The sequence below is a fragment of the Camelus ferus genome, chromosome 2 (assembly GCF_009834535.1).
Source record: "Camelus ferus isolate YT-003-E chromosome 2, BCGSAC_Cfer_1.0, whole genome shotgun sequence".
NCBI classification, from domain to species: domain Eukaryota; kingdom Metazoa; phylum Chordata; class Mammalia; order Artiodactyla; family Camelidae; genus Camelus; species Camelus ferus.
Window position 1 is genome coordinate 106,289,416 of NC_045697.1, and position 12,328 is coordinate 106,301,743.

A 12,328-nucleotide genomic window follows, 5' to 3' on the forward strand; every position below is an offset into this window, starting at 1 on the left:
GAAGAAAGTTGGGGAAGATGGAGGATCAGCACAAAGGACACACCAAGCAACATAAAATGATATTAGGAAAAAAGTTGATGACTGAGGCACTCACTTATTTGACCTAGACTTAGCTATCTTTATTCTCTACTGACAGCACTGAGAAACAATCCTGAGGATGGTGGGACGGGAAGACTGAAGGTGCAGCTAAATAATAACACCTGACTTGGAGGTAAGCGTGTGTTTTGAAACGGTAGCATTTCCCAGGAAATGCAGTTCTCTGGTAGCTATTTTCCCAGGTAGTTTGCTATCACAAGATTATAGTGCTAGGATATCATTAAGGTGATTTACCACAGCTTTCTCTATTAGCTAGACAACCCTAGGAAAAAGCAACTACGTCATCCTAGAAATTGACAGAGCTGAGAATAGAGGGAAATACTGGACATAGTCCAGTGTATCCTCCAGCATGAAACTCAAAGTGTGGTCTGGAGACCAGCAGCATCAGCACCACCTGGACTTTAATGGAAATACAATACCTCAAGCTCAACTGTTTCTATTTTGCTCAAGAGGCAAAAAAAAAAAAAAAAAAAACAGACTGAAAAGGACAGAACAAGTACCAATAAGAAAGAACTGAAGCTCAAACCAAGGAAAAATGTCATAAACAAAATTAAAGCTGCTCTTAGTTAAATTTTCTAGGCTCAGGCAAATAATTTTCCAGATTCATCTGTTGATCTGCTGTCTTTGAGAAACTGGAGGATGAATGTCATGTAAGAATTCTGGAGAATAGCAAATGTCTTCATTTTCTTAAAAGGAAAGAATAAAAAAATTGCAAAGTATGAGCCAGTATCATTCAGATTGTATCAGTTATCAGGTGGATGGTATGTGAGGAACTAAAGAAAAGTAGCAGTGGTGCCAAGAGCCAGAATGTATACAAAAAGAATGTCATGCCATCCTGAATTCATTTCCTTTATTTTAATTTAGTTTTATTATTGTTTTTGTTTTGTTTTCACTAGATTGCTATACCAGGGAATGATTTATGATGTTTCTGAATTTCAGGAAGGCAAATTTCAAGGTTCTTATAAAATCTTTGTAAACAAGGTAGAGAATAAAGGCTGACTGAGTAGTTTTGGGTGATAGAGTGGATAGTATCATTACTGGTAAGAGAGGGAATACAGGAGAAAAGACACAGGAGAGAGAACACATAATTATTTCAATTTTGAGACATGGTTGTGGGATATTCCAGTGAAGAGACCTAGGAAGCAGTAGAAAGTCTGAAATAGAAGCTATAGATGCCTGGAAAGGGAAAAAGAAGTTCATTAGAAGGCAGAGAAAAGATCCAAAAATTTAATTCATGCATTAAATGTATATTCATTTATTCATTCATTCATTCACCTAGTATATGATTCTCTTCTAGGACTGAGGAGTCACTGGTAAATAAAACATAGAAAACTCCCTGTCCTCATTAAGCTTATATTCTATTGGGAGAAACACAATAATCAAACAAGCTAATTATAGAGTATCTTAGAAGACAATGTGTGCTATGATAAAAAAATAAAGCGGGGTAATGCAGTTGGGGTATGCTAGCAGGTATGGAAGATACAATTTTAAATAGTGTCAGGGCAAGTGTAGGATTATTGAAAAGGTAACATGTGAGCTAATTATTTGAGGCAAATATGATAAGGAGCTAACTGTAATGCTGAAATGTGATAGTTTCACTGGTAGCTCTGCAATTGGTTAATACACATGTTATACAATTAGTTCCTCTCAGACCCATGAGGACGGTTAGGTACCTTTCTTCCAGCATTGCAGTTACTACATAACTTAATTCTCTGGGTCTACCACCCTTCAACACTGTGAATTCCATGAGAGCAACTAATTTTCTTTGTGTGCTTGGCAATATATAATAGATGAAGGGAAGAAAAAGGAGGGAGAGAAATAAAGAGAAAGGAGGGACAGAAAAAGAACAGAATGGGGATGCATTAGAATATCTGAGAAAGCCTCAAGGTTTGTGTGTTTGACATTTTATTTGTTTTCCACAATTTAAAGCAACGTGAGTATTGCCCTTAAGGAACTGACCCCCAAAGGCTTCCTGTTAATCTAGAGTGTCTACAGTTTGGTCTCATTGTAAACTGTATTCATATAATTATATCTGAAATACTGTGTTCTTTCTAAAGCATCATAGTTTAAGAAAGATACTTTTGAGTACGGTGGGCACCGGGTCTTTTCCTCTGTTTTCACCTCCTTTTTCCTTGTGGAATTGCACTTCTCCCTCTCCACTCATGTGACTTCTCCATGATGGGGCTGCTCATGCTATCCAAGCTGGAAGGTCAGCCAGAATATCTGTGTGTGTGTGTGTGTGTGTGTGTGTGTGTGAAGAGACTCCTTTTGGTAACAGCAGGAAGTAAGTCAATTACAGATAGCTGGAAGGCAGCCATTTTCCTTACCACATGGAGAAAAAAGTCTATAGTAAGAGGTTTTAAAGCCAAGCAGGGGCAAGCAGAGATTTAAAATGAATGAAAGGAGCACACATCCTGAAGACATTACTTGAGTCTGTTCAATCAGTTGAGCCTGATGTGTTAATAGATACCAAGAAAGACGCCCACCAATACTCCAGACTCTTGGAATCTCCACTTACGTGAGCAAACAGATTTAAGCACAATTTTGCTTGAGCTGATTTGAATTAGCATTCTAACAAAAATGTTGCAAACACACACACACACACACAAACACACACACACACACGGGGTGGGAGGAGCATCTAAAAAAAAGAAAATTGGTAAAGAGTGGCTTCAAGAAGACAGAATTAGGACCAATGTGGATCAGTTCAAGGGGATAGAGAACTGTCTAAAAATCTGAGCATTCTCTAGAATGAAGTGGGATTCCACTTCAACAGACACATTACTAATCTCTGGAGTTTTCAAATAGAGGTTATGTGGAGATTCATCCTTTGGATAGAGGGTTTCAGTAGAAAATCTCCAAGGTTCCTTCAACTCTGAGATTCTATAATTCACCAAAGACAAAAGACACAAGAGGAAGTATCACTGGAAAAATATTATCTACTATAACTCTATTTTCAGAAAATGCTTAGGCTGGGTACTGACTCAGAAAAAACTGTTCACAGAAGGTATCTAACCATAAACAAGCTAATATTACACTAGAAGGTAACAAATTTTAGAAAAGGTTAAAAGAAAGGTATTAGGTAGCAAACTATAAAATTGTTTTGAGATTAAAATAAGAGTACTTAATCCATGACAGGAAAAAAATGATAGACAAATGCAGTAATTCTAGAGAGATAAAGGAAACATTAGAGTACCTAGATAAATTTCCAGACTCTGAAATGTGAATTTCATACTTAGATATACCAGGAAATGCACTATATTCCATTATATCAAAAAAGAGAAAATTTAAAATTGATAGTACAATTTTGCCTTTTAGTAACATGTTAGTGAGTCATTTCCAGTTACTACTACCCTTTTAGCTCTAGTATGCTACAAACTAGGAAGGAGGAAGTATACAATGATTCCTCATCTATATATTTCCATGAACTATCTGGATGCTTGGAATTCTAAAGAATGAAAAAAAGAGGAACTTAAGGTTTCCAAAATGGTACACTTCGTAGAAGCTATATTTAAATAATGTTTTTAACATCCAGAATTGAAACAAATTAAATACTAAAAAGGTGAAAGGCTGATGACCAGCCTCCGAACTTCTTACAAGTACAAATTTAATATTATGAATCAAAAATAGGATGTTTTTCCTCTATGAATTCTATGAATTAAAGACCCATCGATTGTTCTTATCGGAAATCAATTAGTCATTTTTAAAAACAATTATGTACTTTAGAAATTCAACAAAAGGTAAATTTATCACTAAAGTCATGTGACTCTGCAAGGGATGAACAGCTCTCTGCAGAAAGACATCAAAGGAGGATAAGTGTTTTATTCATGGAATACAATAGATTACCTGAAGGGAAAAGGAGATACTATTTGCAATACAGTTAGAGACACCAAACAAATTGAAGTGGTCCTCAAGGAAGACATAAAGAAAATCTTTCTCACAGAAAATAAAAGCACAATGTCATCCTAATAGTATAACAGACTACAATCAATATAGCTTCTGGCTCACAAGTTTTGCTTAGATACTGAGAAAGAACTCTGCATGCTGATGCATTATTTCCTTTTAGTTAATAATATAAACTGCTCTTGATAGTTTTGTACTAATGATACTAGACAAATAAGAGAAAATGTGTTAAGCATGAAGAAGTTAATGAAGAGATTAAAAAGATGATGCTAGGAAAAGACAAAATCCCACTTCACTGCAAAGTATCATCCACTTTTACCTTTATCAGGGTAAAAAATAAACATACATACTATAACTCCTGTATGTATTACTTTTTTTAAAAAAACTAAAAATTAAGAGTTACATCTAATTGGCTTTAATTCTTTCTGGTTTAGAAATCTTAAATAAAGCACTTTACTTTAAAAAAAAAACAGTAAAACTCATAAAAATGTCCCTTTGGCAATTCTAATGGAAATGAAATTGCTTGGCACTCTTTGAAAAGCTTAACATAACCTTCCTTTCCCTTAAAAAATGGTTTTAGGCTTTGTCAACCTTATTTTCACCTGAAAGATTTCTAACAGTCCTCTGACACAAGAGTTCTAACAATTTCAAAATTTATCATTTAAGTTGAAATATTGAGGAAGTAGAAACTTTCATTCAGATATCAAATAATTTAGTTTTATAATGTTCATCTATGAAAATTAGATTCTCTAAATGTTGGGCAAGGTTGTACATGAAATGAATATCTATAGCAGAATTGAAAAATCAAGACAATAAGATCATCTCTCTCATAAAAATACACAAATTTATATTTAAGAACCCCAAAATAAAACCAATTGTGTGGAATCTGCAATCCTGTAAATTTATCCTAAATGTGCTGGATTTGAGCATTATAGCTCTCTGGTTAATAATGTTGCTAACAAAAAATCTTAGGTACTTCGGTATACGTATTTGCACAGCAAATAGACCTAAGCAATACTATCTCATCTGTTTTTCTCCTTCTAAATTTTGAGAACTTCACAGTTGGAAAACAAAACAAAACAAAACAAAACAACAAAAAAAAAAAAAACAGGAAGATGGACCAAAAAAACATAGAAATGTGAAAATTTGCCTTTTAGGCTCATAATTATTGAAGATTAGGACAACAATAATTCTCTCTCCCTTATCTACCACTTTTTCTCCATATAAGGCAACAGGTTCCATTCCCTCCCAAGAATAGGAGTAGGTGCTCAGATTTGCAGTAATTCCAAATCAAGTGCAGCAACAGCATTTTTAGTTTGCTTAATTTCCCATCCCCACCTTCTAACAGCCAAGTGACTGCCTCCTTAAAAAATACTGCTGAGTGGGTGCATAAACCAGTTCTATTTGCCAACTGTAGAGGGTTCCCACAAAGCTTGTGGGTTTGTGTAAATGAATTACTTCATTTTTTTCTATAACTAAGAAGGGTAAAAAAAAAAAAAAAAACTTTCTTCTACTTACTGTACCCAGGCAATGGTAATATATACGTGACACATTTTCACCTTTGAAATGCAAAAATACTTCAGAAATTAGCCAGTACCTTACAGAAGTTGACTGATGACTGATAGAAGGTTATGATATACTTTGTCTCATGCAGACTCTAAGGGTACTTCTAGTTGAAAATACATGGGAAATTTCTAACAAAAAAAATGCTTTAAGACAAGATTTGAAGGGTCCCACATTTGGATTCTAAAGTTCATGGAATTTTTATGAGAGAAATGGTACCAGATTTCAAATAAACAAGAAAATCTTAATATTGTTTCACTTCAATATTTTCAATGAAACGTGTCTGTATGTGAAATATTTATAGTTTTATATAGTTCACTGCATCACTTTACTTTCACTTTGTTTCACTTTCTCTCTTTCTTCAGAATTCTATCTAGTAACATGTTTTAATCATTAGAGCCACTCCTGAATTTACTAAATGATTAGTTTCAGTCTACTTCTCTTAAGTAATCATCAGAAAGGTTGTAAATTTTTAGATAGAAATGGCATAAAAGCAGCATGATTGAGTAAGAATACTGTAATTGAGGGTTGTATTCTAGTAACAGTTATTTTTTGTGTGATGTTGAAACCTTGAAGAAGTCACTTACTCTTTTTAAATCTTTCATTTTCTCAACTGGAAATTAAAAGAATTAAATCAAGTGCTCTCTGAACTTCCCTTCAGCCATCATCCTCTAAAATGCTTAAGATAATCCCTGCAGAAGTTAGCTAGATATCCCTGCAAAACTTTGCTACAGCTCTTTATGCCTGCAACAGATGGTAGACTGTACAGGAAAATATTTAGCATTCAGATTAGCTGGTTGGCTCCAGGAAAATAACTATAATAAACACTCATCTTTCAGACTGTACAATTTTTTTTATCATTGAAAGGGCTGGAATAAATTTTAATTTTAGTAACACCTATGAGGAAAAAAAAAACTTCCTAATCAAATTAACCCGGTAAAGAATGTTTACAGGAAAAGGACCTACTCAAAAAGATAAGCTAACACTATCAAATAGTGTGTGTATATACATATATATATATACACACACACACACACACACACACATACACACACACACACACGTATTTTTTTCTTTAAAGCAAGTATTTTTGTGGGAAGGTCTTTGATGACAAGTTCAATTTCTTTAATAGACATAGGTTATTCAGCTTTTCTATTTGTTCTGTGTCAGTTTTGGTATACTGTCTTTTTTCAAGAATTTGTCCACCAATGCAGTAGGCATTAAGTTATTCATATATTCTCATCCTTTTAATGTCTATAGAATATATAGTGATTCCACTTCTTTCAATTTAAACATTAGTAATTTTCACTTTATCTCTTCTTTTTCTTAGTTTTGATAGGAGCTTACAAATTCTTTTAATCTTTTCAAAGAACCAGCTTTTGTCTTTGTTAATTTGCTTAATTGTCTCTGTTTTCTATTTCATTGCTTTCTGTTCTTATCTCTATAATGAGTGTTACATGTGGACTTAAAAGGAATGTATATTCTACAGTTCTTAGATGTAGTCTTCTATAAATGTTAATTAGGTCAAATTAGTTGATAGTTTGTTCAAATCTGCTATATTGTTATTTATTCTTTTTACTACTTTGCTTATTAATTACTAAAAAAAGCATGTAAAAAGTTTCCACTCATAATTATGGAGTTGTCCATTTTATTCTTTAATCCTGTCAATTTGCTTTATTTATATTAAAGCTCTATTATTAAGGCATACATATTTAGGATTATTATCTAGTTCTGATTAATTCACCCTTTTACAATTATGAAGTGTCCTTTTGATCTCTGGCAATAGTCTGTCAAGTCTACTTTGATGTTAACATAGCCACTCTAGCATTCTTAGGCTACCTTTTTTAATTGTTTATCTTTTCCTAACCTTTTATTTCTAATTAATGTCTTTTTATATCCATCTCTTATAAACAGTATAGAGTTGGTTCTTGCTTTCTTATCCAGCCTGACAAGCTCTTACTTTATCTGTATGTTTATTCTGAATATGTAACACAAATATTTGTACAGTTGGGTTTAAGTCTACAGTTTCCCTATTTGTTTTTATTCACTCTACATGTTCCCCTTTTCTTTTGAGTTAACCATATAGTTTTTGATATTCCATTTTACTTTTTGTATTATCTTTTAGGGTTATCTTTTTGTAGTAGTGGCTGCTCTAGGAATTACACTTTGCATTCTTAACTTCTCACACTACTTAGAATTAATGCCACTATTCATGACATGAAAGAAACTTGCAAAAGTAGAAGTCCATTACTTTTGCTATTATTGTCATATATATTTTTGCATATACCTAACTTATAAATACCATAATAATGCTGTGATTTTGCCTTAAATGTTTAATTTTAAAATAATTAGAAAAATATTCATTTTCATATTTTTTTTTATTTTCAAACTTCTTTATTTCGTCTCATAGATTCAAATATCTAGCAGATGCCATTTCTCTCAGCATGAAGAGCTTCTTTTAACATTTGTGAAGTGCTGATCAGCTGGCAATATATTCTCATTTCTTTAATTTAGCTGAAAAATTATTTTTTCAACCCCAATATTATGAGATAGTTTCACTAGATATAGAATTATCAGTTGATAATTTTTTTAGCACTTTAAAAATATAATTTCATTGCTTCCTGGTATGCATCACTTCCAATAAGAAGACATCCATAATTCTTAGAATTGTAACCCTCTGTACAATGTATATTTTTCCCCCGTGGCTATTTTGAAAGTTTTTCTTTGCCTTTGATTCTCAGCTCTTTGACTATGATATTTCTACATGCAGGTTTTCTTGTATTTATCTTGCTTAGATTGATGATCTTTTTAGATACATAAAGCTGTTTTTCATTAAATTTGGAAATTTTCAGCCATTATTTCTTCAACTACTTTTTCTGCCTTTTTCTATTTCTCTTCTGCTGAGACTCCAAATCACATATGGTAGGCCACTTGATATTAATTTATAAGTCAATCAGTCTTTGCTCATTTTTCTCTCAATCATTGTTTTCTCTCCTTCAGATTAGTCTCTACAGATCTATGCATTTACTGACCTTCTATACTGCCTTCTCCAATATGCTGTTCAACTATCCAATGAAATTTTCATAACAGATACTGTATTTCTCAGTTCCATAATTTTCATTTGATTATTTTCTTTATAGTTTCCATTTATGCACTGGGATCCTCTGTTATTATAAACACATTTTTCCTTAAGTTCTTGAAAATTTATAATAACTGCTTTAGAGCCCTTGTCAGCTAATTCCAACATTTGGGATGTCTTTTTCTTTGCTGTAACCCAAATTTTCCTGTTTCTTAACCTGTTTAATATTTTATTTGTTGTGTACTAGCTAAGCATTGTACACTGTAGAGACTGGATTGTGTTACTGTCCTTGAAAGAATGTTGATTTTTTTTTTTCTAAGTGGTAGCAAGGTTACTGGTTTATCATCTTAAACTGGTCAAGGCTTAGCTTACGCCTTTGTTAGGGTGAATCTGTTTGTTTTGTCCTTTGTACTAAGGTAAATCTCTTAGTCCTGGGATATAATCTCCACTCCTTAGGTGTTGGCCTTCTAAGATTTCCAGGGAGAGACTGAGGTATTTACTAAATCCCTATTAATTTGGCAGGACTTAAACTCCAGTTTCTGTCTCTCTCCATGGTGAACAGCAACTAACGACTCTGCCTAGGCTTTAAATTCCATAAATTTAAGGAGTCTATCTTGGCACCTAAAATAGGAGGTGCTTAATGTTTGTTGTTAAATGCATAAACTATGAAAGACCAAAGGAAATTTTTCTCAACTAGACAATACAAATTTGTTTTTCCTTTTCCTCTAGAAATTGTTGATTTATTCAATTATATTTTCTGAGTATCTACCACATGCCAGGGATGGTGCCAAGAGCTCTAAATAGAAGTATTCACAGAATCAACACTCCTTGCTCTCATAGAACTTGACATTTTAGCCAGAGATCCTTCTGGTACAATTTAGTTTATAAAGTATAGCAATGACTTTGCAATTAAACGACCTACATTTGAATCCAGCTCTGACATCAACTAGCTGAATGACCCTAAGTGAGATATTCAACCTGAGTTCTTCCATCAGTAAAATGGTGATAATAAAAATATATCATTGTGTTGTTGCAGGAGTTAAATTAAAGTACCTGGTACAAGATAAGCACAGAATGAATGCTATTATGCTATTACTAAATTTATTATGAGATTAGCTCTCAGAAAATACTTAATCTTAAATTGGATATTTATTTATTGGATATTTAAGTAATTGCATTGCATTATTTCATAGTCATATTGGTCTAGATTCATCATATAGTGAAATTCCACAGTACTTGAACCTTATAGTCAGATGTATTTTGGAATTCAGATTTTCTTTTTTGAAGTCTAGGAAATTAATATAGCATGTATACTATATAGTATGTAATACTCAAGCAGAGTCTGGGCAGTGTCCTGTCATTAAACATACTGATATTAATTAGCTAATATAATTAATGTTAGTATGCGTGCAAACATGAATAGTCATATGAAGTGGAAAAAGTAAAGACTATGAGTAATTATAATCACCTGTCATTTTAAGTCAGGTTTGACACTTAGAGTTTTGGTGCCACCTTAGGTAACATTAACTTACAGTTTCTGGAGCTTTCCAGATTTTGGAAGTGTGAATGAGGGATTATAGTCCTTTTATCACCAGAATTTTTGAGTAATTGAGAGAAGAAATGAAGAGGATGTCAGGTAAGAAAAGGTACCCTATAATATATTTAAATAAATCTGTATTTACTAGAGGATTAGATTTCCAAACTGATTGCTTCTGATCAGATTCAGTCTCCAAGGCTTTTTGCTATTTGCATCTATATAACTTGGCACGGTGTATTGCACTGAGTGAGTACTAAAACAATATCTGGTGAAGTCATAAATGAATGTATCACCAGTGAATTAGAAATTACAGGTTTGAAATCTCTCCTTTCCAGAAACGTCACTGTTAACTTTCTACAATCCCTTCTTTCCATCTCATTCTCTAATTTATCTCACAAAATCAGTTGTTTTTCACAAAAGTTTGTCAATAAATTTGCTACACAAAGAAGCAAAGCAATCTTAAGAATCCCTCATAGAGTCACTGAAACGCATGCTGTACCATAGTGAATTGTAGTTCACAGTTTCTAATAAATAAAATTGCTGAAACATCTTGCAGTACTGTTTACATTGCTTTTACTAGCTGTTGCAAAGTAAACTTACAGCCTGGCCTACTGAATGAGCATTAATACACTCAAAAAATAAGAATGTTTTTCCCCTTGCCCTAGTAGAATGAAATGGGAAACTTTGAAAAAGATATGTTAAAAACATGAGCTTTCAAAAAACTACACTTCTTTAAACCAGATACTTAAGAAGTCACGATAAAACCAAAAGCAAGCACATTAATTTAAACTTTTGTGCTATTATATAAAAGATATACCTGGGTTGTGGCTTTGATTCGGGCTTGACAGACTGTTGTTCTTTTTTCATGAAGGTTTTCTAGAAAAAGAGAAAGAAGAGTTGACATAGTAGGAAAACAACTTCATCATCTGTAAAATTTTAATTCCATTGATGTTCTGTTACATTATCAAAGGGAGAACTGTTCCATTATAATATATATTATAAGCCTAAACATTTAATAAGTAAGTATATTCAAAGTATGATAACGGACACTCCTCCACCATCTTTTGGCCCCCAGAAATATAATTCCTACTGATCATTTCAGTGAGCAAATATCCATACAAATCTATTATAGATAAGAACTTTTTTATTTACTTATTTTTTTGTCCTTTGTCTTACAAAAAGATTTAAGGTAGCTTACAAAAAGTAGAGTATGTATAAAAAAGGAAGAAAAAGAATATCAGGTTAAAGGGAAAATGTGGACAGAAAAATAATGTCAAGTGTTTTCTGATGTTGCTTAATGTGTTACACAGATTTGGCTCTCAAACTCCTTTGTATCAAAGTGTTATAGACTGAACTGTATTCCTATAAAATTCATGTGCTAAAGCCTTCATCCCCAAATGTGACTACATTTGGAGATAAGGCCTTTCAGGAGGTAATTAATGTTAAATGAGGTCAGAAGTGGGTCATAAGGGTGAGGCCCTAATCCAAGAGGACTGGTGGCCTTATAAGAAGATGAAGAGATGCCAGGGGCCCATGTTTACAGAAAAGGCCAAGTGAGGACACAGCAAGAAGCAGCCATCTATAAAACAAGGAGAGAAGCCTCAAGAAAACCAACTCTGCCCCAGAGCTGTAAGAAAATTAATTTCCATCGTGTAAGCCACCCAGTCTACAGTATTTTATTGTGGCAGGCCTGGCAAACTAAAACACAAAGTAACAGAGAAAACACAGTCCTAACATTCACAATATCTATAAGGGAAGCAAACTTATTTTCTGTGAAACATTTCTTCCATGAGTCCTTGAAAAGAAGCCTGGTATAATGTCACAGTCAGCTTCCAAAGCATTTCTTAAACAATTACATGAGAGTGTTTAATATGAACTTTTTACATGATCCTTCAATATCAGTCAACAGTAGAAAGAACAACACATGAAGATAATGCTACAAGACTTCAGAATAAGTGGGCCATTGCCCTTCTCGTCATTTGGCGAGATCCAAAGGTTAAACTGATACCTAGAGGCACTGATGGATTGCATATTCAGTTTATAATCTGCTATGACAATTATTTTGCACAAAATAGCTGTTGAAAAATGGTCTCAGATAGGAGGAATTTGAGGTAATCTTGATAACGAGTAAAGGTTAGTGGATTTTGGAT

At 33.2% G+C, this 12,328-nt stretch overlaps 1 protein-coding gene across 3 annotated transcripts in view; it reads right to left on the minus strand.

The window, feature by feature from the left end:
* Positions 1-12,328, minus strand: part of IQCM (IQ motif containing M) — a 228,162-nt gene that overhangs the window by 97,576 nt on the left and 118,258 nt on the right. For all 3 annotated transcript variants that reach the window (XM_032464780.1, XM_032464779.1, XM_032464778.1), the window contains one exon: positions 10,996-11,054. In XM_032464780.1, coding sequence (XP_032320671.1) covers positions 10,996-11,054 — 59 coding nt within the window. The remainder of the gene's footprint in view (positions 1-10,995; positions 11,055-12,328) is intronic.